A 26,040-nucleotide genomic window follows, 5' to 3' on the forward strand; every position below is an offset into this window, starting at 1 on the left:
GGTGGGCCGAACTGTCTTGCGTGATTGGAGTTCAGTGTGCCTTGCTCTTCTCCCAAACCATGGAAAGGGATGTGATGGCTGTGACTGTTCCCCAAACTACAGCCCAGGTGAAGCAAGGGCTCCCAACACCTCCATGTGACTGGTCTTGCCTGGGTTAGGTAACCTTACAGTTGGGCCAGTCGTGGGCCAGAGTTGTGAGATGCTCCGGTTGGCCATGCCTCTGTTCTGCCACGGGATTACTGCTCTTTCAAGAAATAATACGGGTTTTTTCCAGAGAAAGGGAGACCAGAGACACACAACAGGTCTACGATTCAATTATCTTCCTGGATAATAAGCGACTGTGAATGAGAGACGGAGCATGAGTGGGGGAGGGGCAGAAAGCGAGGGAGACACAATCCAAAGCAGGGCTCCAGGCTCTGAGCAGTCAGTGCAGAGCCCAAGGGGCTGGAACTCATTGACCAGGAGATCATGACGGGAGCTGAAGTCCCACGATTAACGGAGTGAGCCACCCAGGTGCCCCTAGCAGCTAGATTCTTATATTAAAAAAAAGAAAAAAACAAAAAACCCAGCTTTTCCTCCGTATGAGCATTTATTGGGCACCTATGTACCAGATCCCTGTGGTGAAACCCGTTCAATTTCACACCAGCCTGGAAGGGATTATTCTCCCATTTTGCAGATGGGAAAATGAAGGCCCTCAGCGGCCGGCACTCCAAAGTAACGGACTCCTGTTTCCCCAGGAGTGAAAACGGGCGACACGGACATGGAGGTGGGAGCTGTTAATTGAAACCTTACGTGGTATCTGGGTCGTGTCCGTCGGTGGAGCCCGCCTGGGCAAAACGTTCCAGGAGACACAGTGGCATGTGGGCACCTCTGGGCCCGGGACGCAGCTCCACCTCCTCCGTCAGGGTGCGTTCGCATTTCCCCGCTTTTGAGAGGAGATAATGACACCCTCGGTGGCCTCCACCCGCCCGGGTCCTTATCGGCGGCCCCAGACCCTGCTTGAGCGCCACTCGGTGTCGCGGGCCCCCGCAGGCACTAGAAGTCCCGAACCCTGATGTGGACGCGGGTGCGCCGTAGCTCCGCTCCGCTGGGGACACTACGCTCCGGAGGCACCCGGAGACCGGAGGCGAGGGGTGGAGCGGCGCGTGCGCACAAGGGAGCCGCGGGAAGTTCGAAATTGACGGGCAGGGCGGCAGGGCCCGGGGGCATCCCGGGCATGGCCGCGGCGGCCGGCCTGGCGCGACGGCTGCGGGCAGCGCTGCGGGAGGAGGAGCCGCGGTGAGGGCGAGGGCTGGGCGGGCCGGGGGGTGGGGCGAGGGTCGTGGTCCACTCTGACCTCCCAGTCCGTAGGGCCGTGGAAGAACTGCTGCGCCGCGGCGCGGACCCCAACCTGGTGCTCGCGGATGGCGTGGCAGCCATGCACCTGGCGGCTAGAGCCCGGCACTCGCGCGGTCTGCGCTGCCTGGAGGCCCTACTGCACCGGGGCGGGGATGCTAACGCTCGGTGAGGCGGGGCCCGTACCCGGGGCGGAGTGATCCGCGCAGGGGAGGGATTTCCCGAATCCAAGGGCGAGAACTGGGAGTCCTGGAGAGGGCATCTCACAGCCCGAGGGCGGAGACTCGGGGCCCAAGGGTGGGGCTTGGGGACTTGGGGGCGGGTTCCTAAAGATCCAAGGGCGGGGGCTACGGTGCCAGATTGAGGGTGGGATGGGAGGTTGCGCTCGGGCCAAGTAGGGATCAAAGATTCGGATCTGGCGGTAGGAGCTCTATCTAGGGTCAGAGAGCAGAGGTTTGAGTCTGGCCGAGGGTGCAGTGTCTAGGATCCAAGAGTGGTGTCTCAGGCTGGGGGGTGGGGTGGGGGGCGGTGGAGATAGGGGGCCGAGAGCCCGGTCTCCGGGGTCCGGAGGCGGAGATCTCATTCCCTCTTCCGCTGACCTCTCCTCCGCTCCTGCCCCAGATCGGTCGAGGCGCTCACGCCGCTGCACGTGGCTGCCGCCTGGGGCTGTCGCCACGGCCTGGAGCTGCTGCTGGGCCATGGAGCGGACCCGACGCTGCGCGACCAGGTGGGAACCCAGCGCCCGCAGTGGCGGGGCGGACCCGGAGGGAGCGAGGAAGGGAGGGAAAAGGGCCTCGGGTGCCCCCTGCTGACCAAACCGCCGCAGGACGGACTCGGGCCGCTGGACCTGGCGGAGCAGCAGGGGCACCAGGATTGCGCACACGTCCTTCGGGCACTCCAGACTCCGACGCAGACATCGACCCGGACCCGGGCAGAGAGCCAGGAGCCTGAGCCTGAGCCCGAGCCTGGCGGTGGGTGGCGCCTGCGCGTCCTCGGGGCTTAATCTCTGATCTAGTTTTGCGTGTCTCTCTGATGACCGCTCTCTGGTTCTGGCTCACACGCGGTGCGGCCGGTAAACCGTCTGCCTCCCATTCTTTCCCTCCTCCCTGCGACTCTTTCTGTCTGATCCAACCCCCATCTCTGGCTCTGGCTCGCTTCACCCTTCCTCTCTGACCCTCCCTCTCATCCCCTACTTCAGGCCCAAACCCCTGGGGAAAGGGGCTGGACGCCAGCCCCTCTGGACTTCCCAATGTGACGCTGGGCTTCATAGCACTGGGCAGGAGTGATGGCAGGGACATAGGCCTGGAAGCTGGCCCCAGACTCCCCCGCCACCTGGCCCGCCCTGAGATTGCTGACAAGGATAGCAGCTTGGAGTACCACCCAGGACAGTGGGACTGCAGCTCAGATGCCTCCTTTGTCACCGCGATTGAAGCTTCTGGAACTGAAGACCCAGCCCCGCACACCTCCTCCTGGGCTAGGTCATCTCCCCAGACCAAGCAGAGACTCATGCCTACTATTCGACCTTCCCAGAGGACGCCAAGGTCCCCAGGTACCCCACAGCTGGTACATCGAGCTGCTGCGGCAGACAGGGAGGCAGAACTAAATACCTGTCTGCAGGCCCTGACTCTGACTTCGCCAGATGCCTCCCCCTCCCCCGTAGCCCTCCCCGACCGGAGCCCTGCGCAGAGCTCCCCTCGGGAGCCACTGCCTGGACTCCCCCATGTTCACTTCCTGAAAGACGAAGAGTTGTCCCCCGACAGTGATGTGGCTGCCCTCTGGCTGACAGAGGATGAGGCGAGCTCCACAGGGGGCAGGGACCCTGTCCCCTCTCGCTGGTGCCCTCCAGTCCCTGCCATGACAGACCTGGAGATACTTCGAGGGCTCCGAGCACTTGGCAAGAACCCTGGCCCCATCACACCCTTCACTCGGACGTACCGCCTCCGACGGCTGGAAGAAGCCCGTGCTGCTCCTGGTTAGTCTGTTCTGGGCATCCAGAGTCCAAGGAACTTCCAGGGATCCCTGGAGACCCCTGGCTCTCGGTCCTCCCTCCTTTATACTTTATGTCTGGGAACAACCCCTTCATTTGTCTGCCTTGACTCAGTTTCCCCCACACACACACCCTGCCCGCCCCAGGCTCAGACTTTTCAGGGCACAGCCCAGAGCTGGCCGAAGCCCTGCGGACAGGCTGTATCCCAGATGCCCAGGCAGATGAGGATGTGCTTGCCCAGCAGTTTGAGCGGCCGGACCCCAAGAGAAGGTGGAGGGAGGGGGTCGTGAAGTCCAGCTTCACGTATCTGCTGCTGGACCCCAGGTACTTGGGGCAGGGATAGAAAATTCTGGGATTGGTCTGCTTTGTATCCTTTTCTTTTTAAGTGTATTTATTCTGAGAGAGAGAGAAAGAGCAAGTGCAAATAGAGTAGGGGCAGAGAGAGAGGGAGAGAGAGGATACCAAGCAGGCTCCACACTGTCAGCACAGAGTCTGACGTGGGACTGGAACCCACGAACCGTGAGATCATGACCTGAGCCAAAATCAAGAGCCAGACGCTCAACCAACTAAGCCACCCAGGCGCCCCTTTGCTTTGTATCTTTAATATTTATTTGTTTATTTTGAGAGAGAGAGAAAGAGAGAGTGCATGCGCACGTGCAAGTGGGGGAGGGGCAGAGCGAGAGGGAGAGAGAAAATTCCAAACTGGCTCTGCGCTGTCAGTGCAGAGTCTGATGTAGGGCTCCATCTCACAAACTGTGAGATCACGACCTGAGCCGAAATCAAAGAACTGGGTGCTTCACCCACTGAGCCACCCAGGCGCCCCTGCTTTGTATCTTTAAAAGGGGCACCAGCCCTGTCTGGTCATCAGCTCCTTTATCTATAAAAGGTTGGTTAGACCCCATTCAAGCTACTGAGTGTCCTTGGAGAGCATCCACCGCTCTCTGCCCTGGAAGGGGCTCACTGGACTCGGATTCGAGTTGCTTTGCGAACTTAGAAACTGTTTCCGGGGCAGCTGTCATCACTTCTTCCTCTCTGAGTGACCCCTTTCATCCAGGGAGACTCAGGACCTGCCAGCCCGAGCCTTCTCACTGACCCCAGCTGAACGCCTTCGGACTTTTGTCCATGCCATCTTCTATGTGGGGAAAGGGACACGGGCCCGGCCAGATGTCCACCTCTGGGAGGCCCTCAGCCACCGTCGACAGCCAAGAAAGCAGGTGTGAGGATATAGATCAGGGTCATGGCAGGGGCAGCTGGGTCTTGGGGAGGTTAAGGAAGGAGGGGATTGGAGGACAGTCCCTGACCCCACCCTGGCCCACTAGGCCTGCCCCAAAGTGCGCCAGATCTTGGACATCTGGGCCAGTGGTCGTGGTGTTGTCTCCCTGCATTGCTTCCAACATGTGGTTGCTGTGGAGGCTTATACTCGAGAGGCGTGTCTTGTGGATGCTCTAGGTAGGTGCCTGACTTGTGAGGTGGGGGGAGTCACATGAGGGGCACTTGATCTACTGATTCCCTCACCCCTTTCCTCTCAGAGCTGTTCATTCATTCAGCCAATGAGCAATTATTGAGCACCAACTGTGTACCTTCATGTGCACATATTTTGCTCTTTTGGTTTGTCCCTGCTTAAGGGTAATATGCAGTGGGTTCACTGTCACTTCTGCCAGGGGGTTCCAAGGATGCCCCTGTGACCTCACCCCTAATCTCTCCAGGCATCCAGACACTGACCAACCAGAGACAAGGACACTGCTATGGAGTGGTGGCGAGCTGGCCACCCACCCGGCGACGCCGCTTGGGGGTGCATCTGCTGCACCGCGCCCTCCTTGTCTTCTTGGCCGAGGGTGAGCGAGAGCTGCGGCCCCAGGACATCCAGGCCCGCGGCGGAGTACTGGGGACTTGACCGTCCAGCCTAGGTAGAGATCGGGGTGTTTGAATATTTCAGCTGCCCCATGCCGACATCAGCCCCCCATCTCCAGCACGCAGCCCGGAGGGTGGGGGGGCAGGCAGCATGGCATATCCCCCCCCTCAAGCTGAGGGAGGACTTTGTTACAGATGGACCTGCTGGAGAGGTAATGAGCTTCCTGTCATGGGAGGAGGACAAATAGGGAAGCAGAAGTTCTTTGGAATGTTCTAGTGCTTCCGAACATGCTAACGCTTTGGCAGTTTGGTCCCGTCTGTACAGTCCGCTTTTATCTCCCAGACGCAGGGGACTCACGTGTGGGATGGACTGGGGAATTTGTCGCTCTGAGGCTCAGTTTCCTTACTTTGTACAGTGGGGACAGTGAGGAGTGCCACCTCAGAGGGTCATTGTGGAGATGGGAGTAAACGAAGCCATGCAGTGCAATGTGTGGTTCAGAGCCCGGCACTGAGCCAGAGGCAGCCCGTCTGCCCTGGTGGAAAGTCTCTTAGGGAAGGGAGGTGCCATGATGCTCTCCAGGGGCCGGCTGTGTGTGGTGATATGTGGGCAGAGCTGGGGAGGTCGACAGGGTGTGTGGGTGAGCGACCAGCCCTCCCCAGGATAGCTGTGCAACTCGGGCCTCCGGACATTGTTTCTCTGCCACTGTTTCTTCCACCGTAAAACGGAATAACTAACCGCCACTTCCTGGCGATGCTGTACCACATCAGACTTCACATATGCTTAGAGCTTTAGTAAATGCCAAGCTGTCATCCTGGTGAGGTGTTGGCGGGATCATTTTAGTTTCCAGAAGTAGCTTCTTCAAGCTTTCGGTGTATTTAGATTTGGGAGGATCCGCCGCCTCATTGGGTTGATTCCCCTGCCCATCATCGTGGCTCAGCGAACCAGGTCCTGAAGGGGGCGGGAGGTAACCTGCGCTGAGGTTCCCACCCGCCTCGATTCCTGAGGGCTGAGCCCCTGGCTACTCGTGGGGTGTGGCTGGTGTGGTAATTAGGGGCCGGGCCTCTGGAGTGGGTCGGGCTCTACCATTTTGTGTGTGAGTGGGGGGACTCAACCATTTTAACCGAACCAAAGAAACTTCTCTAAGCTTCTCGTTCCTCACGTGTAAGACCCGGAGGGCTCCCAGACCCAAGTCTCTTGGTAAAGTGATAGCAATGAAAAGTGTGCCATATGCCCAGGAATTCACCAAGAAGTCACTGGGAAAGAATCCAGAGACCCCACCCCCACCCCCCAAAAAGACCCCAAAGAGATGGGCTTTGTCTAACAGGGTTTCCCAAGGTGGACCCTAGTGTCATTTGAGGCCAAATTATTCTTTGCAGTAGGGGCCGTCCTGTGCATTGTAGGATGTCAGGACAGCATCCCTGGGCTTCACCCACTTCCTCCCATCCCCAGTTGTGGCAATAAAACATGTCTCCAGAATTTGCTAGGGGGGGGGGGGGGGACACTGTCTCAACCAGAACCCCACGCTAAACTAAAGGTGGGCTCACAAACCAGTGGGGAAAGGACCAAAGATGCAGTAACTAAAGGGACAATGCTCTCCCCTCACCGTCCACACAAGCCTCGAGACACATTAGAAAATACAGAGGAGGGGCGCCTGGGTGGCTCAGTCCCTTGAGCAATCACTTTGGCTCAGGTCATGATCTCAGGGTTTGTGGGTTTGAGCCCCACGTGGGGCTCTCAGCTGTCAGCGCAGAGCCCACTTCGGATCCTCTCTCTCCCTCTCCCTCTTCCTCCCCCTCCGCTCCTCCTTCCTTCAAGTGTGCGCAGATGTGCCTTGGCTCTTTCTTAAAAATAGACATTAAAAAAAAAGAATATAGAGGAGTGGGCGCTTGGATGGCTCAGTTAAGCATCTGACTCCGGATTTCAACTCAGATCACGCAGAGCCTGCTTGGGATTCTCTCGCTCTCTCCTTTCTCTGCCCCCCCCCCACCGCTCCTGCTCTCTCTCTCTCAAAATAAGTAAATAAACTAAAAAGAAAAAAGTACGAAAATATAGAAGAAATCCTTCTGCCAAAAATGAAAAAAGACAGATTCATTGGCTCCAACATAAAAATTCTTCACGACAAAAGTGGCCTTAAACCAAGTTGGAAGATAAAGTGGATGGAGAGTAAAAGGTACCAAGTTGCCCTGTAGCGTGGGATAAAAGGAACTCAACGAATATGGTGTCAGGCACTTGGCACAGAGCTTTGTATACAGGTGGCACTCAATTATGGCTACTGCAACCCACGCAACATCTACTGATCCTCACCTTAACCGCTGTATGAACCTCAGTTGGACGGCCTCCTGCCTTCCAAGGACGGGGAGCTCACCGCCTGTCTCTGCTCTGGGAATACTGCCCAAGAAGCCCCTGCATTCTGAGGAGGGAGGGAGAACTCGGGAAGTAAGCCTGGCCAGCCAACGCCCTTACTTCTCTGCAGTTCATCTCTGAGTGGGTGGGACCCTCATCAGCCCAGCCTGCAAGATGGGGAAACTCAGGCTCAGGACGACCCTGCCCTGCGGTCACCCAGCACAGGTCCGGAGACTCAGATTGTCGCTTCTTTTTATTGAGTTACAAGTTGAGATGTGCAGGTTCAGTGGCGCCCCCCCCCCCCCCCCCCATCCCTCCCCTCTCCCTTGGGCAACAATAGCTCCCAGCGCCAAGAAATGGGGGGTAGGGGGGGGTCTCGGGCAATGAGGCGGGGCCCCGAGGGTCCCAGGATCAAGCACGGCTGACACGGAAGACAGAGAGGGGGTGGGGGGGCCTGCCTCGGCCGTGGCGTTGAGGGGCAGGGACTTCTGTACAAGGTCATCCTCCACGGGGGTTCTGGCTGCGGCCCCAAACACCGATGGGTCCGGCAGGATGGAAGCGGAGACCGGTGTACCCACTTGGCTCCGGAGAATGCCGTGCCCCACCCAGCCGGCCTGGGGGCGTCTCCCTGCCCTGACTCCGCCCACCGGAGCGAACAGCCCGCCCAGGTGGTCCGCGCGGCGGACGTGGGGCTGCTCCTGGCTTCCTCCTGCTGCTCCGCGGCTTACCAAGCGATGCCCGATGCCCGGCCGGCCCAGCGGCTACTTCTTCTCTTCTGGGGGCGCGGGCAGGGGCTCGGGCAGGGCCTTGGGCGAGGGCTCGGGCTCCCAGAGCAGGAATTCATGGAGGAGTGTGTTGACCGTCTCCGGACACTCCAGCATCACCATGTGGCTGCCTTCATCAATGAGCTTCAGGAAGGCCAGCAGCAGGATCTGCGGGGAGGGGCACAGGCTCAGGGTGGCAACGTAGAATGGTGCCTCGTGGGGCACCCAAGCCCACCCCCACACCACGCCTGCAGCATTAGGAAGTCCCTCCTATGCTCTACCCTTCATCCCTCTACTTCCATCCAAGCTGGACGCAGAGAATTGCCTGCCGCCCCAGTGGAGCTCGACTCAGTATTCATTCAACATTTATTAGGTGCCTACGATACGTCCAGAGCAGGCTTTCTCAACCCCAGCACTACTGACATTTAGGGCCAGATCATTCTCCGTGGTGGGGGCTGTGTCCCATGCCCTGTGGGATGTTGAGCATCGTCCCTGGCCTTGACCCACTAGATGCCAGTTAGCAGTGTCTCACTCCCCTCAGTCCACAGTGTGACAACTTTAAAAAGCCTCCAGACACTGCCTCATGTCCGTAGGGAGCAAATTCACTGCTGGGTGATAATCCCCGAGACAGACAGAAAGGCAAGGTCTCTCATGCCGGAAACCTTAACTTTGGCATTCCTGACACTTGTTAGGGGATCATTCTTTACCGTGAAGCCATTCTGTTCATCAAAGGATGTTGAGCAGCATCTCTGGCATCCACCCACCAGATGGCAAAAGCCCCTCCTCCCCATTCATGGCAACCAGAAAAGTCTGCGGACATTTCAGGGGCACCCGGGTGGCTCAGTCGGTTGGGCGTCCGACTTTGGCTCAGGCCATGATCTCAGGTGGGTTCGAGCCCCGTGTCGGGCTCTGTGCTGACGGCTGGGAGCCCGGAGCCTGCTTCGGATTCTGTGTCTCCCTCTCTCTCTCTCAAAAGTAAATAAACATTAAAAAAAAAAAAGGCCGCAGACATTTCTGATGTCCCCCGGGGGCCAGAATCCTTGCTGGTTCAGAACTGCTGGTCCAGAGCTATTCCAAGTGCTGGGGATCCCATAACACTTTCCTGGTAGTCTCTGACCTAAAGATCCTCTGGCCCACCCTCTCCCAGAATTCTGTATTGCGTCCCTGGTCACTTCTACCAACCCCAGCGGTAAAGAGCACCTTTGATGTGCAATGGGGAAAGCACGTAACCTAATACCTGTCCAGGGCAGCCCCACGTTCTGGATTCCTCCCTTAATCTTAGCTCTCAGTTTCCTGGGGCTGGAGCACAAGGCACACAGGGGGATCTGCGGGGTGTGGGGGCCAGGGTGCCAAGGCCCTACCTCAGCCATGCGCTGGTCTTCCTCCACCGGCACAAACTTGTCGTGCATGCCATGGACGAGCAGGACAGGCACAGTGAGCTCAGCATGGTAGACCTCATCACCTTCGGGCCAGTACTGGCCGCTCATCATGGCTCGCAGAACGAAGGACGACACATTGAACGCGTTGCCCTCTTTTAGCAGCTGCTTCTCTTTGGCTCCTTGGCGGGCAAAGCCGGCCCTGGTGGTGGGGAGGCATTCCTGGAGCCCTCATGCCAGCTTGGGCCACCAGGGGTGCCCCCCAATGCCAGTCCAGCAGTACAGCCCCCCCCTCCCACCCAACTCAGGGAGATGCCAGGGTCGGCCAGGGCCAGGGTCACTCACTTGAGAAAGCTCCAAGCCAGGCAGGGTGACAGGCAGTGCAGGACGCACGTGGGCATGTTGAAGATGGAACAGAAGCTGGGTTCCAATGCCGTGGGGCCCCCGCCGTTGATCATGATCACCTTGTGCACCAGGTCTGGGTACTCATGTGCCAGGAACGTGCAGAAGGAGACACTGTCGGTGGGGAGGGGGGTGGTGGGGAGGGTTGAAGGGTGGGAGTCAGCAGGATACAGTAAGCGAGGGAGTTAATGCCCTCCCTCACTCAGAGGCAGGTCCTCGAGGGCCAACATTCCTCCCCGGGGGCCCATGGGCACTGGATGGGAGGGATGCGTGTGGCATTTGAAATGCCCCCAAATTGTAAAACTATATAGGTGTTGAGGGTAAATTCTTTTTTCTTCTTTTTTGGAGAGAAGATCCAAATCCAGAACTTTCCTCAGATCCTCAAAGCCACCATGACCCCCAAAGGGGTAAGAGTTACTTATTGTCAAGTGTTAAGGAAGCAATCCGATGAAATCCTTTGGTTTCCCAGAGAAGGTCCCTGTTTGCTATGTATCCCTTCCCTTTAAGGATAGTCTGTCTCCAGCTTCTGAACGTGGCACGTCAGCCTGCCTTATGCAGGGGGAGAGGTGCAGCCTGAAGAGAGAGCCCCCAGCGGCCCAGTTCCTGTGGGCTATAGCCATTCTGTTTTGTAAACCAGTAAACTAGTAACTAAGTTCACCATTGGGTACATTTGTAAATTATTTAGCAAATAAAGTTTTACCGGAACACAGCCACACCCATTGGTTTACAATTATGGCTGCTCTTTTTGCTATAGCAAAAGTAGAGTTGTAAAGTTCCAACAGAGATGACCATACGTCCTGCAAACCTAAAATGTTTACTCTCTGGCCCATGGAGAAAAAACTTGCCAACCCTTGCTGTAAAGAGGGACAGGATGCGATCAAGAGTGAGGTGGGCTTAACTGTGCCAGGGTGGCTCAGTCCAGTAAGTGTCCGACTTCGGCTCAGGTCATAATCTCACAGTTCGTGGGTCTGGGCGCCACGTCAGGCTCTGTGCTGACAGCTTAGATTCTGTGTGTGTGTCTCTCTCTCTGCCCCTCCCCTGCTCACGCTCTCTCTCTTTCTCAAAAATGAATAAACGTTCACAAAAATTATTAAAAAAAAGAAAAAGGAGAGAATAGTACCCCTTGGCAGTGATCAGGCACCAAGGTCCAGTCTCCAACGGAGTGAGCACTCACCTAAATGCTAGATGGTATTATCTGTCACCCCTTTAAGGGAGAGTGAAAATTACAGCAACCCGCGTCCTTGGAAAAAGACTTTACAGGATTCTAATTAGCCCTTCCTTGGAGGCCTTGGGGTCTTCAGAGCAACTGCTTTTTGAACTTGAAGACAGTGGTTCTCAGCCAGGGGTGATTCTGCCGGCCAGGGGACCCGGGGCAATATTTGAAGACGCTTCAGATTGTCATGAACATCACCAGGCCGTTGCGCCAGTGGCAACCAGCGGGTAGAGGCTAGGGATGCCGCTGCCACACATCCAACAGCCACATGAAAGCCCCTCACAGAGAAGAAAGACCTAACCCAAGATACCAGCGGTGCCGGGGCTCAGAAACACTGCTTTAAAACAATATGAAACGATAGCAGTGGCGGCAATCCCTATCTTGTTACAGATGTTAACGAGATTTTTTCAAGGAGAGGAAGCAGCGTTTTGGCGAGGGGGTGTCCCGTCCTGGCCCCCCCCCCCCCCCCCCCCCCATCTCTCACCCCCCTTCCCGCCCCAGCGTCGGCTCACCCGTAAGAATGTCCAATGAGCACGTTGCGCTTCTTGGCGTAACGCTTAAAGATGGCGCGCATGTCCTCTGCCAGCGCATAGAAGGTGTAGGCTGCGGCCACCTGGGGCGCGGAGCTGGCCCCGTGACCGGCCAGATCGGGTGCCACCACCTCGTAGCCCAGGCGCACAAAGAAGTCCAGCTGCTCCTTCCAGATGGCCAGGGAGCCGCCCACACCGTGGATGAAAAAGAGCACCACATCGGCCTGGGCACCTTTGCAGCTTGTGATGCGCTTCTCACAGTCAATGTGGATGGTGCGCTTGGGGCGCCGGGTTCGCCGCCGGCGGCCACCACTGCCACTTCCGGCGCTGCCCGAGCCCGAGCGGCCGTCACTGCCTGCCGGGTCCGCCAGCTCCACCTCTAGGGCGGCCGGCGGCTCCCCGGAGCCATTCTGCCCGTGCAGGAGGTCAGCACGGGGTGCCCGGCCCAGGTTCTCCACCAGCAACCGCCCGTTGCGGTACACGGTAATGCGGCGCTGGCAGCGGACCAAGCCAGACCGGTCCCCCTGGGCAGCATCTGGCAGTGGTGGAGGTGGGTTGGGGGCTGGAGCAGGCCCGGCATGCTTCACCCGCAGCACACGGCCAGGCTTGACCTCCACAAAGGTGTAGCCATCACTGGACTCGACGCTCTCCAGCGGCCCCACAGCGTTGGGGGGTGCGCCCAGTAGGCAGCAGAAGATCCCGTCGGTCACCCCGGTCAGCATGGCGTGTCCTGGAAGTGGGGCCACATCCATCTCAGGGGTCATCTACATGAGGAACCCTCCACCCCCACAGCACCCAATCCCTGCACCTGGGGCAGGTGAGCTGCACTAGGAGGTACTTCTGGCCCCCAGTGTTTGGAGGGCGACAGCCAGTCAAGCACCAAGATGTTTAGTCTAGTCAGTGCCTGCATGGTGGCTGGCCACCCTCCTGGGCTAACCTAGTCTATCCTGGAGAGAAGGACCTGGCTATGGCTGACCCCAAGAGGTGTCCATAGGGAAGGTGGTATAGTCAGGGGATGCTTCTTGGAGGAGGAGACATTGTAGCAAATGAGGACCCTCCCCCCCAGTTGAGGATTATAGCAGTTATGGCTTCCTAAGCCTATTCATTCATTCATTTATTCATTCATTCATTCACTCATTCACTCATCCATCCATCCATCCATTCATGCACACACTCTCACTAACTTACTTTATGCTTCTGAAGGCATCTAAAAAGGTGCAGATTCCAGCGAGCCCCCATCCCAGGCCTCTGAACCTGGCTCCTGAAAGGTGAGGCCCTCAGGGAGGGAGTTAGGGACTGAGCTCCAAAAGGCTTGTCCAGCTCCCCAAGACCCAGACTGGGTCTGTTTCACAGAGGGACAAGCTGAAGCCCGGACACTCTGTACGCCCCCCCACCCCCCGACCCCCAGTCAGTGCTCTGGTTTCTGGGGGGTCTGACACACAATCCCCAAAGGTGATGAGGATGGAGAAGGTAAAACCCTCCCTGGGGGCCTCCAGGCCTCCATCCTGCTCCCTGGGCTCTCCCCCCCTCCGTGTCCATGGCAACCACAGGCTGTTACATAACTCAAGGGGGATACCCGTGCAGCGCACCCCCATTGTCTAGGGCCTGGAGATGGGACGAACCCCTCCCCCCCACCCCCGTCCCCATCCTGTGAGCCCTGGGGATAAGACACGCCAAAGGCACGGCCTGTGATGGCCCAGACTTGATGATAGAGGGGGAGCAGGTCTCGCCTCTCACTCCACTGAGATCCCAACCCTGGATTGCGGAGGGGGACGCAAATGCGCCACGCCAGGTCCCCTCCCCAGAGGCAGATCCCTGCCTCTCCGTTGCTAGTCAGCCCTGCGGCGGGGTTGAGGCCACTGGGGCTCTGTGGGTTCCTAAGAGCCCGAGCACTGGCTTTGTGCACACCCCTTTCCGAAGTGGAAGCCCCGGGGACCTCGTGTCCCCCCTCCCAGAGCCCACTCCCCGCTCACCTCATCGAGGGCCCCGTAGCCCAGGGCAGGGCGGAGGGGTCCCGGGCGGAGAATCCTGCGTCCGCCTGCGGCGCCGTTTTACATGGTGGCACGGGGTCGACCCAGGCGCGTCTACGCGGGCAGCCTCGGGCCCACGGCGGTCAGCGCGGGGGCATCCCGCGGCCGCTCAGAGAGCCGGCCCTTTAATTCTCTCTCCGGGGGGGGAGGGCCGCATGCCGACGGTCAGGCACCTCGGCCAATCACAGCTATGAACCGACCTGGCCTAGTTAGACTGCCAATCAGAGGCCGCAGCTCGGGGATGGAGGCGGGCTCATGAAGTAACGACCCCGCCCCCTTTAGGGGCTTAACAAGGTGGAGGGAGGGATTGGGCCTGGCCCCAAGGCCGAGAAGGGGGCCCAAACCGGGGTCTGCGGAGCTCCTGGGAGGTAGCAGCTGGAGCTCTTTACTGCGAAGAGGATCCCCTCGGCTAGCCTCTGCCTCCAAACTGCCCTGTACCCTCCAAAGGGGGCCCCATGGTCCTCTCTCTGTGCTGACCTTTCTGTTCTAGAGGTTCCCAGATCTTTCCAATTTCAGGTGGGGAAACTGAGGCTCATGAAGGGCACAAAGTCACAAGGCAAGATGTGGGACTGTAGGGCAGAAGTGGACTTAAAACCACGGCTTTGTGATATCAAGTTCCGGAAATTATTATTCGTTAAACCTTAAACAGATGAATTGGAATTTCACAGACGAGCCAGTTTAACCGTTGGTCAATTTAACCGGTGACTCCGTGGTCCCAGCTGGAGTCAGAGATCCCAAGGTTCAAATTCAGTCTCTGCCCTTTGTTGATATGTGACCTTGGGCCAGCCACTTTTCTGAGACTCCTTATTTCTCTATGAAATTAATCCCCTGAGTTTGCTATGCAGCTAAAAACACCCAGCACGATAAGTGCTCAATACATTATTGACACGATTATTGTACTGGTTTAGTAGTATAATACTACTCACTTAGTAGTGGTTTGCTAAGTGATGGTGCAGGTAGGATGGACTTCAGAGGACAAGGGGTTAACCATTCCTTGCCCACTCCCAGCTCCTGGAATTTGCTGCCAGAGCTGGATTAGGTCCCACCACCCACTCTTGCCCACTCAGGGTGCTCCTGGGAGACTACAGTTGATTCATGCAGTAAACAGTCCCCTTCGCCCCTCTCTGGGCCCTCCAAGTTGGGAGATTCCGGGGAGCCTGCAGCGACTTAGCCCCAAGCCTGGCCCTTGAGGGGTCCCTGGGCTTTGGGGAGAGTCTGGGGAGAGCTATACAGGGGCACGGTTGGGCCAAAGGGAGGGAGGGGGTTGGGGAAGAGGAAAATATCCGAGGACTTTAAAAGATGACTGGGGACGGGGGAGATGAATAGGGGAACATCAGGCATTGGAAAGTGTCGCTGAAATTTATTGTGTGTGTGTGTGTGTGTATGGAGGGCTTCATATGCTTGCCAGAGGAGCTGGGTATTTTTCGTGGGGCAATGGGGAGCCATAGAAGCTGTGTGAGAAGGGAAAGGGCTCAGATATGAGTATTAGAAAAAAATTTTCTAGGGCCTGAATGGAGCCACCACCAAGGGCAAGCTTGAAACATGAGTTTTACACTGAGAAACTGAATCCCCGAGAGGAGCAGGGACCACCCCAAGGACATCCGGCCAACATCAATTCAGGTCTCCTGGGCACCCCGCCAAAGAGCAGAGACTTGGCTGGGCCCTTAGAAATGCTGCCAGCCAGCTGTGTGCCATCTGCCTGCCTCCTGCTGGGGAAGGAGGATCAACCAGCCGTTTCCTGAGGCTGCCCCCAGCTGCGCCCACGGTCACCTCCCGGCACCCTCTGCTGGTCGACGGGAGAAGGAACGACGGCTCCCAGCAACGTCTTGTACGCAGGCGCATGCCGAAGAGATGCCGTTCGTCTGCCACCTGTTGGTCGACATGAAGAAGTACACTCCCTTGCCGGCAAGGACGCGCACACAGATGGGACGCAGGCGCAGAACTGCAACTCCAGGAGGACCCGGTGGCCATTGGGCTCCGCTGTAGGAGAAACTACATTTCCCATAAGTTTTCGCACTGCAGCGGCAGAGCCTATAAGCTTTGGAATAGCCGGCGTGGGGACCGCGCGACGGGCGGCTGGACATGGCTTTCTTGGTCGGATCCCTAGGTCGCCAGTTGGGCCGCCTGAGGTGAGTCCTTACGGGGATCGTTCCCCAAATTTGGAAGCAACGGCGGTGTCCGGCGCTGGTGCCAGCTGTATACGGACAACATGACTTGCCAACGCCTTGCGCCTTTATGGAGCGCCTCTTGCAGCCAGGCTCCGTCCCGGCACGGATAGGGAAGCCGAGGCTCCAGACTGGTTGAGCGTCACGCCGAAGTCACAGAGCTCCCCCTCTGACCTTTCGCACCGTCTCTCTACCCCCGCAGGTGGCTCCAGCCCCGGGCCTGGCTGGGACTCCCCGACGCCTGGGGACTCCTCGCCGCACAGCAGAACCGGGGAAAGGCGCGCGGGAACGAGTATCAGCCGAGCAACATCAAACGCAAGCACAAACACGGCTGGATCCGGCGCTTGAGCACGCCGGCCGGCGTCCAGGTCATCCTTCGCCGCATGCACAAAGGCCGGAAGTCTCTGAGCCATTGAGGATTGCGACGCCGACCGCGGGACCCCCATTAAAGCCTTTGTCTCTCCTGGGACCTCTCTTGCTGTTGCTTTTGTGGGGAGCCCGGACGACTCAGACATGCGTGCACCTCAAATTATGGGGTTGGCCCAGGGGGAGAAGTCTGGGGCTGGACTGAGAGTGGGAGTAGGAAGTCAGACCTAGTCCCTTTCTACGATTTTTGAATTAGGAAGAATTTTGAACACACGGCAACAGCCCACTGAATAGCACAGTGAACCCCGTGTACTCTGTACACAGCTCTGACCACCAGTTACCCACAACCCACCTGCCCCCTCCTGTGTTATTTTGGAGCAAATCTCAGGCATCGGGTTATTTCTTCTGTAAGTATATCAGAATGCATCTCTTCTAGAAAAAACCTTTTTAAACACTCCAGGCCTGGTGACAGGCCTTTTAAGAACATAACCAAAACAACTTTTCACACCTAAAAAAATGGTTAACGTTGTTCCTTAATACCATTAAGTGTCTAATAAATGTCCGAATTTCCATTTGTCTTCTACCTGTCATAATTTTCCACAGGTCTGGGGAGGCTTGTGGGGAGGGGGTTGGTGTTGGAATTCACTTGCTCCTTGGGGATGCGTTGTATGACCTTGAGCAAAGGCCTTAACCCTCTGAGGCTCATTTGGCTTCTATGAATTGAGGTGCTTGTTTCTCCTTTGCTGTGTTGTTGGAATAGTAATACTTCATAGTTTCCACTTAATACTACTGAGTATTTCCTATGTACTGGGTGTCGGTCGGGTCCTTGTCCTTGGCAGGCTATCAGTCTGGTGGGCAGGGTAGGAGCACTTGATTTGTACCCAGGCAGCTCGGAGACAGCGGAGTCAGGGCTGAGAGGAGGACTGCGAGGGCTGTGGGACTCTAGAGGAAGTGCCTGGCTTAGACTTGGGAAGAATGAAATCAGAGAAGGCTTCCTGGGAGAAGTACCAGGATCTGGGAGGGCCCAAAGGGAGAAGGGATTAGACCCAGGTGTCAAGATAAAAGGTGCCTGAGAGATGCCGGAGGGTTCCAAAATTCGGGGCCAGGGAGATGGGACTGTATCCCTGGGGGACTGGGGAGCCACGGGGGCATTTGGACAAGAGAATCTGAGCTGTCAGTTGAAAGATATTAAGCAGCAAGTGCAGAACAGTTTAGATCTGTTAACAGGTTAGGACCCTGGGGAGGAGGCTGGGAGTGTTACGGTGGGTCCCTGTCTTCCGGGGCTGCTGTGGAAACTCCATGAGCCACCACATGAAAAAGTGAAGTAAACGCTAGAAAGTCGAGAGACTAGCGGAACCTCCCCGAGTTGTGGACTACAAATCCCAAGAGACTTCGGGGGCACGGCCTCCGCCCACTTCCGGATTTTGCGCCTTCGCCTCCAATTCCCGGGCGGGGTTTTGCTTCCTCAACCGAACTTGACCACCAAAGGAGGAGGTGTGGTGGCCAATGGACGCGTGACTTAGTGGGATCTGGCCAATGGAAGCGCGCAGAGGCCGCTATCCCTGGGGCGGGGCTAGAGTGCAAGCCAATGAGGGGGGGCGGCGGCGCCATCAGTGTGGGCTGTGCCGTGGCTGGAAGTTACTGTGCGGCGGCGGCTAAGAAGGCGGCTGTGGTGGCGGCGGCGGTGGCTGAGGCGGTGGCTGAGGCAGCGACGGAGGAAACAGAAGATGGTGAGAGAGGCTGCTGGGCCCGTACTCCCCCTCCGTTCGACAAAATGGCGCCGCGGGCCCACCCACCTTTAGTAATCCCTGAAGCCCCTCACCTCCCAGCCCGGCCCCCTCAGGCCCCGCCCCGCCTCTCGCTCTGCCCTATAACCTTCAACCTCGGGACCCTGCTGTGAGCTTCCTGCTGACCCCACCCCAGCTCCTTCTCTCCGACCCCTGACCCCATGTAGGCTTCCAGGCCCTGACAACCCATTCATTTCCGGGTCGGTGCTCCCCCGGAAATCGGTGGGGGTGGGGATGGGGTCTCCCGAGACCCCCCATTTCAGGCCTTGTCCTCAGCTTCCCCGGCTTGGGTGTCTCCAGTTCATGAGGATTTGGGAAGCTGGCCTGGGCGTTGGGGCGGGGGAGGGGGCTTGACTTCGTGACATGTGGGGCTTTGTAGCCAAAGGAAGTGCGACATCACAGACTGCCCAGGTCCCCCAGAGCCCTGATCCCACCCCCAGGATTCCGGGCCCGGACCTGCCCCTAGGAGGGAGCAACTTCATCTCTCCGATCCCAGGCCTTTCTACGTTAAATGGAGGTAGCAATAGTCCAGACTTGATAGAGTTGTGACAATTGAGAGAACTGATTTCGTGAAGGGCTTAGGACAGTGAACGCTCAACAGATGAGCTGGGTGACTTGGGGCTGGTGACATCTTCTCCCAGCTGGCTTCTCATCTTGAGGTGGGAATAATGCCAGCTGGTTGGGCCATGCGCTCATCCTGGCTTTGGTTATAGTGGTTCTTTGGGGTCCGTCCCCCAGCCTGCAGAGGGGGATGGTGACTTGGCATCAGAGTTGTGCTGAAGGCCCCACCCCCACCCCAGAGCTGACAGAGGTGATGCAAGCTTTTGCAGGGCAAGTCAAAACCCCGTGGTCCCTGGACCCAGGGCCCGAGCCCACAACCCACGGGATGTGGTGAGGGATAGGCAAAAGAAGTAGGAGAGGGGAAAGTGGGTCCTTAGCATGTGGGTCCCCAAGCCTGGGTGTTGTCCCTTGATTCATTGCTGCAATCTCGTCCCCCACGTCCAGTCCATAAGAAGTTCTGATGGCTTTGCCTCTAGGATCTTTGCATCATGAATTCGTCCACAGTTCCCTACCCTGGTCTAGGCCCTGCCACCACTTGTCTGGACGCCCGCCCCAGCCTCTTCCCTGGTAACCTTACCTCCATCATGCCCACCCCCCCCCCTCCCCCGCCCCGGCAGCCTGTAATTCACCCAGAACCAGAGCGAGCTTGTAACTTAAAATGTAACTCTCATTATACCACTTTCTAGCATATAAGATACTCTAGGGGTTTCTTTCTTTCTTTCTCTTTCTTTCTCTTTCTTTCTTTCTTTCTTTCTCTCTTTTTCAATGTTTATTTATTTTTGAGAGAGAGAGGGAAAGTTTGTGCAGGAGTCTGAGCAGGGGAGGGGCGGGCGTGGGTGGGAACAGAGGATCTGAACCAGGCTCGGCGCTGAAGGCAGAGAGCCCCAAGTGGGGCTCCAACTCAGGAACCCGCGAGATCTTGACCTGAGCCGAAGTCTGATGTTTAACCGACTGAGCCACCCAGGTGCCCTACTCTGGGGGTTTCTTGTAACCCAGATGAGACCCCAGCTGCCCCCTCGCCCCCAAGGCCCCGTCTACCTCTGTGATCTCATCTCTACTCTTCTCATCTCTTCTGCCAGCTCCAGCCACACTGTCCTTGTTTTCATGTCCCCACACTCTGAGTCCCTTCCACCCCAGGGCCTTTGCATCTGTTGCTCCTTCTGCGTGGAATGTTCTTTCTCCTGTGAACATCACCCCCTCAGAGGAGCCCTTCCTGACTTCAGGAGGCCCCTTGTCTCTCCTCTCTTGGCACATTATTTCTTTTCCTCTTTCTTTGGGTGGGTTCACTGGTGGACTGCCTGCCTGGGGATGGCACACACATGTTCGGTGACTGTCTGCTGAGCCAGGTGCACAGCTTCTGGGCCCAGCTTTGGCTAGGATTTGGCCGGCTGGCGTGAGGATTTCTCTCCTGTGCCCGAGGCCTTGTTTTCCTGCTTGGCTGACAGGAAGTACCGGTCATCCCATCTTCATTCATTTATTCAGCACAGACACACTGATGCTAACAGCTGGCCTTCAAGGGAGCTCTGTGAGAAACTCTTTCCTGGGCTGGGGGGCCACTTGCCCCAGGTCACCCAGCCAATGAGGGCCCCGACCAGGATTGAGTGCAGGTTGTGGGGTTTCTGCACCTCTCACCACTCTGCCACCTGGCTCCATGTGAGCCCTGCCAGGGGTCCAGGATGGAGACAGCCCTGCCCTGCCCTCTGCCCTCAGGGAGGAGCCAGTCCAGCGAGGGAGATGGACATAGAAACGAGTGACCTCATCGGGGTGTGATTTTGGCTCTAGCAGAGGTTCTCAAGGCGTGGGGAGAGGGAAGGGGCCGAGGGGGTTTGGAGCTGAGCAGAGAGGTTGGTGGGTGTTTCCGGCATGGAGAAGGGAGGGGCACTCTGCGAGGGTGGCCCAGGACCAGCACAGATGGAGGGGCTTTGTGGCAGGAGGACAGCATGGGCCAAGCCGAGCCAGGGCTTTGGAGGGGCTTGAGCAGGGACAGGAGCCCCTCGTCACCCTTCAGGTCTCAGTGCCTGCATCATTTGCCTCTGGGCAGCCCTTCCTGAGCCCCCAAATCAGTCACAGCTTTCCCCAGTGCTGTCCTGGATCTCACAGTCCCCTCCCGACACCCTGTCCTCATGGCCACTCAGCACTCACCAGCTCTTCGAGTCTCACCTGTGTCCCTGTGTACTCCGTGCTTCCCAGGGCCGAGAGCGGGTCTGTTGTGCCTTCCCCCCAGGAACCCGCTGCCTGGTGCAGGGCCTGCCACATAGTAGGAGCCTGAGGAAAACCTTGCTGGATGGATGAATTTGGCTCCGCCGTCTGGGGTGGAATTGGGGCAGGGGTCCTGGGATGGAGGAGGCAAATTTGAGGGGCTTTGAGCTGGCTCCAGGGCAGTGGGTCACCCAGACGTCATGCCTCCTGAGTGGGTGGGGGAGGCTGACCCACACTCCAGTTTCTCTAGCTGGTCCGTGCCGCCGAGGTCTCGCTAGGGCCCAGGAGAGGGAGGGCTGGGCCCTACAGAGGTACCTGCTCTCACCTGCCCTAGAGGGTGGGGGGCATCACCTGGACAGCTGCTTCCCTGACGTTGCTGAGCTCTGGCTCAGGTATGCGGATGGATCTCCCAAGGGAGGGTTAATGTGACCTGCAGGGCCTCTGAGGCCTTGGTTTTCAGGAAGGGAAACTGAGGCACTGGCATGTCGTGTAAACAAGGAGCTTGGCCTCTGAGGTTGGGTGAACCTGGGTAAAATCTGGTTTCTTGTTTTCTTGGTGGGGCTGGGTGAACGCAGATGAGGACCATGTGACCTTTCTGCCTCCATTTCCTCGTCTTTATTATGGGGTGACTCCAGCCCCTGGCGGGCCATGTGAGGAACCCCTGCCCACCTGCCCCACTCCAGGCTTGATGACAGTGCCGCCCTCCTGTTCTGCTAAGAAGTCACCCCAAACTCTTGGCCATCATCCTTCCCCAAGCATCCCTCAGGCTCTCGTGCCTCAGTTTCCTGAGGTGGACCTGGCTCTCACTCGCCTTTATCGCCCCCGTCTTATGGCTGAGAGTCACTTCCTTCCCAGAGTCAGGGCCTTTCCCCTCCAGACAGCTCACCCTTTCCTGCCCAGCTCATGCCAAAGTGTCAGAGAAGAAGGACTTTCGATAGGTCAGGGCTGTGAATGAATTCTGGTGCTGGCTCCCGGCAGCCGCACGGGCCTGGCTCCGTGCCACGGACAGGCCATTCTCCCTTCGCGGGGCGGCCTCCAGTTCACTGGACCCCAGGAGCAACCCCTGAGCTGACTCTTGTTCACAGACCTGTCTGCTTCGGTCCACACAGCATTTTCTGAAAAGCCCAGCCACCTTGAACAACCTGGTGACGGCGTGCTAAGACTTGGATTTCTGAGTTTTCTTAGGACTTGGGAGCTCATTTGACCCTGGGTTCCTGTGTCCGTACAGCAGCCTGTGTCCCGGCTGCCCTCTCCCCTTCACCCAGGGCCCTGCTCCCCCACCCCTGTTTACGGTCACTCTGGCCCACAGGGTTTTCTAGGGTAGCCAAGCCCTTTTCCATCCCAGGTCTCTGGGATGGTGGATATGTGGAAACGAGACCAGGTGTTTAATATTCAGCAAGCACAGAGGGAAGGTCTGGGCCCGGGTTCGACTCCCTGCCCTGTTCCTTGCTCAGCCTCCATTCTCCCCCCTCTCAGCTGGTTACAGGGCTGTTGTGAGGACCCCAGAAGAGAACGCTCACTTATCCCAGGGCTACTTTCTTCTGGTCCCAACAGTGTGCACCTCAGGTAGCCAGCTTAAGGGTGCATTCTGGAAAACGTCACGGGAGGACCTGAGGAAGGAACCTGGAAGTCAGCTGGAAGCCCAGTCCCACGGGCACCCCAGGGATGGCCCGACCTGCTGCCCTGTCTCACTTACCATCTTCCCTGTCTTCTAGGCAGATTTTTTGAAAGGCCTGCCTGTCTACAACAAAAGCAATTTTAGTCGATTTCACGCCGACTCTGTGTGCAAAGCTTCGGTGAGTACGCGTTCCGGGTGCTGGGAGTGGTTCTGGAGCTGCCGGGGTGGGGGGGGGCGGGGGCAGGGCACGACGTGGACACACCGTGAGGTCCCACCGGGAACACAGGCTGGTCTTTGAGCCCAGCCCCGCCCACATCCTTGCACACCGTTGTCTTTGTGGGAGGGTGGGTGCCCAGGTGAGGGGTGGGGGACCCCAGTCAGCCTGCCTGCTCTCCTCACTCCCCGACTCTCCTGCAGAACCGTCGTCCCTCAGTCTACCTGCCCACGCGGGAGTACCCATCTGAACAGAGTAAGTGGCCTCTGTCAGCCTGTCTCAGCCTGGCTGCCGAGGGGAAGGGCCCCAGGGCGGTGCGGGTGGTGAGCTCCGGGATGCCTGTCAGCAGCTGGAAGCCTGGCTTTCTCCGGGAGCCTCCTGATCTCCACATGCTGGCGTCCACATGCGGCCCCGAGGGGGCCCTCGTCAGCTCTCATCTGCTGCTCGCCGGCCCCCTCCCCTTCACCTCCCATGAGTTTGGGTGTCCCCTGCCAGCACCGCGTCGCAGACCCTGAGCCGCGTACTGTGGGGAGGGGTCCCCGCCCAGCCTGGGGTGGGCAGCTCAGGGAGGGGGGCGGCCAGGTGGAGGGGCCCGCAGAGAAAGGCACAGAGCGCGCAGAGCAGGACGACCTGAAGGTTATCGTGGTTGTGTTTTATTTTAATTGTGAAAGGAACCTACCTGGACCTTGCCGGGTGGGTTCTGTGCTCACCGGGGCACAGCTGTATAGGTCTGTGTTCCTGGTCTGCCTGGACCCGTGTACCGGGTTTCCTTCCCCGACCTGGGGGTGGAGCCCCAAGTGCGGCGGAGGTCCCGGGGCTCCCTAGGAAGCAGGGGCCCAGCTGGAGCAGCCGGCTCAGGCCCCCAGTAGTAGCTGTGTGTTGGAGCAAAAGCACCAGGCTTCCCGAGCTCTCCCGTGCTGGGGGTGCAGACTCGGAGTCCCCACGCAGTCACCCAGGCAGAGCCAGGCTGGAGACCAGGGAGGGGCGAGGGCCTGTCCTGGGAGGGGCAGCGCAGGCCGGGGTGGGGGCTGGGCCACCTGCAGCCTCTTCCTGCAACTTTCTCCACCTTTTCTCCTCAGTCATTGTGACAGAAAAGACAAACATCCTTTTGCGCTACCTACATCAGCAATGGGACAAAAAGGTAAGGTGCCTGGGGTCAGGTGCCGGAACTCATGGCAACGGTGATGGCCAGCAGAGGGGCTCTGAGTGGGGGTTGTTTGGTGGCTGAATAGCAGTTTGCCAGGCAGTCTAGGGGAGGGAAGAGCATTTCAGAGCAGTGAACGGCGTGCCAAGGCCATACGGTTCTGGCGTTCAGGGATGGGTAGGAGCTTGTCAGGAGGTACAGAGGCCTGACTGCCGCTTAGGCCTGGCTCTCCACAGCCTGCCAGCATGGCCCGGGCAGCAGACAGACTTTAGCGTTATTGCCGAAAATCTTTGTCTAATGGTGAAATGTCACATGATTAAAGTTCCAGGCAATATGGGGCGCCTGGGCGGCTCGGGCGGTTAAGTGTCTGACTTTAGCTCGGGTCGTGATCTTGTGGTTTGTGAGTCTGAGCCCGCATTGGGCTCTCTGCTGTCAGCACAGAGCCCACTTCAGATCTTCTGTCTCCCTCTCTCTGCCTCTCCCCTGCTCGCTCTCTCTCTCTCTCTCTCTCAAAAATAACTAAACGTTAAAAAAAAAAAAATTCCAGGCAACACAACAGGGTGTAGTTGCAGTGAAAGGTCTTGCCACCCCCATCCCGAGGCTGCCTTTTTACACAGGACATTTTTTTCTTTTTCTTTAATGAAAACTCGCGTGCGTTCTGCAACACAGTCAGTCTGGGGGGTCTTGCCTAACACTGAGCATCAGACAGTGGCCTGCTGTGGGTGAGGTTGGAGGAGGACCCCATGATGAAGTGACTGCTCTGAAAATCTCAGCTGCGTGGCCCACCCTGTCCTCCTCCCCAGCCCCGGCAGACCTGGGTTCCCACCGTGGGGGAAAGGAGATTTTCCCACACAGGCCTGCTTTCCTCTTCCGTGGCAATGCACGCCTTCCCTGGGTGGCTCATGGGTGCTCTTTGCCCTCTGGCTGGGTGGCTTATTCCCCAGAGTGTTCCGTGCAGAGCGTGGGTCATGGCCGGCTGTGGCGACTCCTCACAGGGCCCGGGAAATGCCTGGCAGTCTGAGGCTGGCGGTCCCGAAGACTGTGGCTTAGCCCGGGGCGGTCCGGCAGGCAGGCAGGGGAGGCCCTGGGCTGAGTGCCCAGCTGCAGGCCTGGCAGCAGGTTTTCAGGGGCTCACCCAGATGAAGACTCACGCGCCCCCCCTTTTGCCCTGCCTCTCAGAACGCCGCCAAGAAGAGAGACCAGGAGCAAGTGGACCTTGAGGGTGAGAGCTCGGCGCCCCCCCGCAAGGTCGCACGGACCGACAGCCCGGACATGCACGAGGACACTTAAGACTCTCGCTCCCCACAGGCGCCTCCTGTCTTGTCTGCTCCTCGCCCGCCCGCCTTGTGTAAGCGCCCCCCACCCTGCCCCCCACCGGCCCACCCCCCGCCCTACAATCCATACCACTTCCAACCTCATAGGAGCCGATGTATTTATTTTCCTTGAGTTTTTATTTATGCTGTAAAATGTACCAAGCGATGGTTAAAGGGGACGTCAGACCCAGTAGTGTGATGTTGGTAGATGCTTTTTAAAAAACATTGTTATTCACAACCCCTCCCCCCCAGAACCCCCTTTGTGCCCCCACAAGCCCCCAGTTCTCCTCCGGAAAAACCAGAGCGTGTCTGCAAGGGCCTAGAGCCGGGGCCCTGCTGTGGCCCGGCAGCATGCGTGGGAGCCCTTCTCTCTGCTCCTGCTCTCCAGTCCGGGCCTTACAGACTTGGCTTGGACCTGTGTCGTGCCCAGGCTTTGCTCTGAATGTGTGCCAGGGGGAGAAGTCGGCATTTCCGGATCTTTCTCTTAAGTCATTTTATCATGGACTAGTGCGTGCTCCGTGTCCACCCCAATAAAAGGATCTTTCCTACTCGACCTCGCGTCTCGGCTCCGTATGCCTCAGCCCCAGAGGACGGAGTCACTGAGAGTCGTCTCATCACCACCAAGAGGAGCCAAGAGGGCCCCCCCCACATGCTGGGGCCCTGGGACCCACTGGATTCTCTCACGGGCCTGCTGTGGCCGCCTCGCTCAGAGCCAAGACCTGCCTGGACCCACCCCCCATGCCTCACCTGTCAAGGTGTCCCGGAGGACCAGGACACCCCTGAGAGATGGTCCGTGTTGCCAAGGACATGACTGTGGTCAGCCCCACACCCTGGATGCCTT

The 26,040-nt window shown here is 58.1% G+C and overlaps 4 protein-coding genes across 5 annotated transcripts; 3 read left to right on the top strand and 1 right to left on the bottom strand.

The window, feature by feature from the left end:
- Positions 1-581: 581 nt before the first annotated feature.
- ANKLE1 (ankyrin repeat and LEM domain containing 1) lies at positions 582-6,851 on the top strand. Its single transcript, XM_030303895.2, has 9 exons — positions 582-1,278; positions 1,351-1,503; positions 1,957-2,062; positions 2,162-2,306; positions 2,534-3,307; positions 3,469-3,646; positions 4,377-4,536; positions 4,642-4,771; positions 5,029-6,851. Exons 1-9 carry the CDS (start codon positions 1,055-1,057, stop codon positions 5,214-5,216), a joined length of 2,058 nt encoding a protein of 685 aa, XP_030159755.1. The 5' UTR covers positions 582-1,054; the 3' UTR covers positions 5,217-6,851.
- A 906-nt stretch (positions 6,852-7,757) lies between these two features.
- Positions 7,758-13,956, bottom strand: ABHD8 (abhydrolase domain containing 8). 2 transcript variants are annotated; one of them, XM_030303898.1, is made up of 5 exons: positions 13,776-13,956; positions 11,785-12,532; positions 10,003-10,173; positions 9,643-9,859; positions 7,758-8,449 (listed from the first exon to the last, which is right to left on the bottom strand). In XM_030303898.1, the coding sequence occupies exons 2-5, from the start codon at positions 12,522-12,524 to the stop codon at positions 8,279-8,281; spliced, it is 1,299 nt and encodes a 432-aa protein (XP_030159758.1). In that variant the 5' UTR covers positions 12,525-12,532; positions 13,776-13,956; the 3' UTR covers positions 7,758-8,278. The 2 variants fall into 2 exon arrangements, with proteins under 2 accessions (XP_030159758.1, XP_030159760.1); XM_030303900.1 differs by lacking the exon at positions 13,776-13,956 and adding an exon at positions 12,991-13,078.
- Positions 13,957-15,771: 1,815 nt separating this feature from the next.
- Positions 15,772-16,935, top strand: MRPL34 (mitochondrial ribosomal protein L34). The gene is made up of 2 exons (XM_030303903.1): positions 15,772-15,961; positions 16,200-16,935. The coding sequence occupies exons 1-2, from the start codon at positions 15,915-15,917 to the stop codon at positions 16,411-16,413; spliced, it is 261 nt and encodes an 86-aa protein (XP_030159763.1). The 5' UTR covers positions 15,772-15,914; the 3' UTR covers positions 16,414-16,935.
- Positions 16,936-17,986: 1,051 nt separating this feature from the next.
- On the top strand, positions 17,987-25,752 carry DDA1 (DET1 and DDB1 associated 1). Its single transcript, XM_030303932.1, has 5 exons — positions 17,987-18,093; positions 22,626-22,706; positions 22,946-22,997; positions 23,822-23,883; positions 25,066-25,752. The coding sequence occupies exons 1-5, from the start codon at positions 18,091-18,093 to the stop codon at positions 25,174-25,176; spliced, it is 309 nt and encodes a 102-aa protein (XP_030159792.1). The 5' UTR covers positions 17,987-18,090; the 3' UTR covers positions 25,177-25,752.
- The last annotated feature ends 288 nt before the right edge of the window (positions 25,753-26,040 follow it).

Source organism: Lynx canadensis, chromosome A2, assembly GCF_007474595.2.
Source record: "Lynx canadensis isolate LIC74 chromosome A2, mLynCan4.pri.v2, whole genome shotgun sequence".
NCBI lineage: Eukaryota > Metazoa > Chordata > Mammalia > Carnivora > Felidae > Lynx > Lynx canadensis.

What these genes read in the sequence shown, in the direction of transcription:
- ANKLE1 (XM_030303895.2), top strand. Translation starts at nt 1,055, where the DNA reads ATGTGGACGCGGGTGCGCCGTAGCTCCGCTCCGCTGGGGACACTACGC. An exon ending in TATCTGCTGCTGGACCCCAG is followed by an intron (nt 3,647 to 4,376) that starts GTACTTGGGGCA and finishes CCTTTCATCCAG; the next exon opens with GGAGACTCAGGACCTGCCAG. An exon ending in GTGTCTTGTGGATGCTCTAG is followed by an intron (nt 4,772 to 5,028) that starts GTAGGTGCCTGA and finishes TAATCTCTCCAG; the next exon opens with GCATCCAGACACTGACCAAC.
- ABHD8 (XM_030303898.1), bottom strand. Translation starts at nt 12,524, where the DNA reads ATGCTGACCGGGGTGACCGACGGGATCTTCTGCTGCCTACTGGGCGCA. An exon ending in CTGGCTTGGAGCTTTCTCAA is followed by an intron (nt 9,860 to 10,002) that starts GTGAGTGACCCT and finishes CCCCACCACCAG; the next exon opens with GGCCGGCTTTGCCCGCCAAG. An exon ending in AAGACCAGCGCATGGCTGAG is followed by an intron (nt 8,450 to 9,642) that starts GTAGGGCCTTGG and finishes CCCTCCCCGCAG; the next exon opens with ATCCTGCTGCTGGCCTTCCT.
- MRPL34 (XM_030303903.1), top strand. Translation starts at nt 15,915, where the DNA reads ATGGCTTTCTTGGTCGGATCCCTAGGTCGCCAGTTGGGCCGCCTGAG. An exon ending in CGCCAGTTGGGCCGCCTGAG is followed by an intron (nt 15,962 to 16,199) that starts GTGAGTCCTTAC and finishes CTACCCCCGCAG; the next exon opens with GTGGCTCCAGCCCCGGGCCT.
- DDA1 (XM_030303932.1), top strand. An exon ending in ACTCTGTGTGCAAAGCTTCG is followed by an intron (nt 22,707 to 22,945) that starts GTGAGTACGCGT and finishes ACTCTCCTGCAG; the next exon opens with AACCGTCGTCCCTCAGTCTA. An exon ending in GGAGTACCCATCTGAACAGA is followed by an intron (nt 22,998 to 23,821) that starts GTAAGTGGCCTC and finishes TTTTCTCCTCAG; the next exon opens with TCATTGTGACAGAAAAGACA.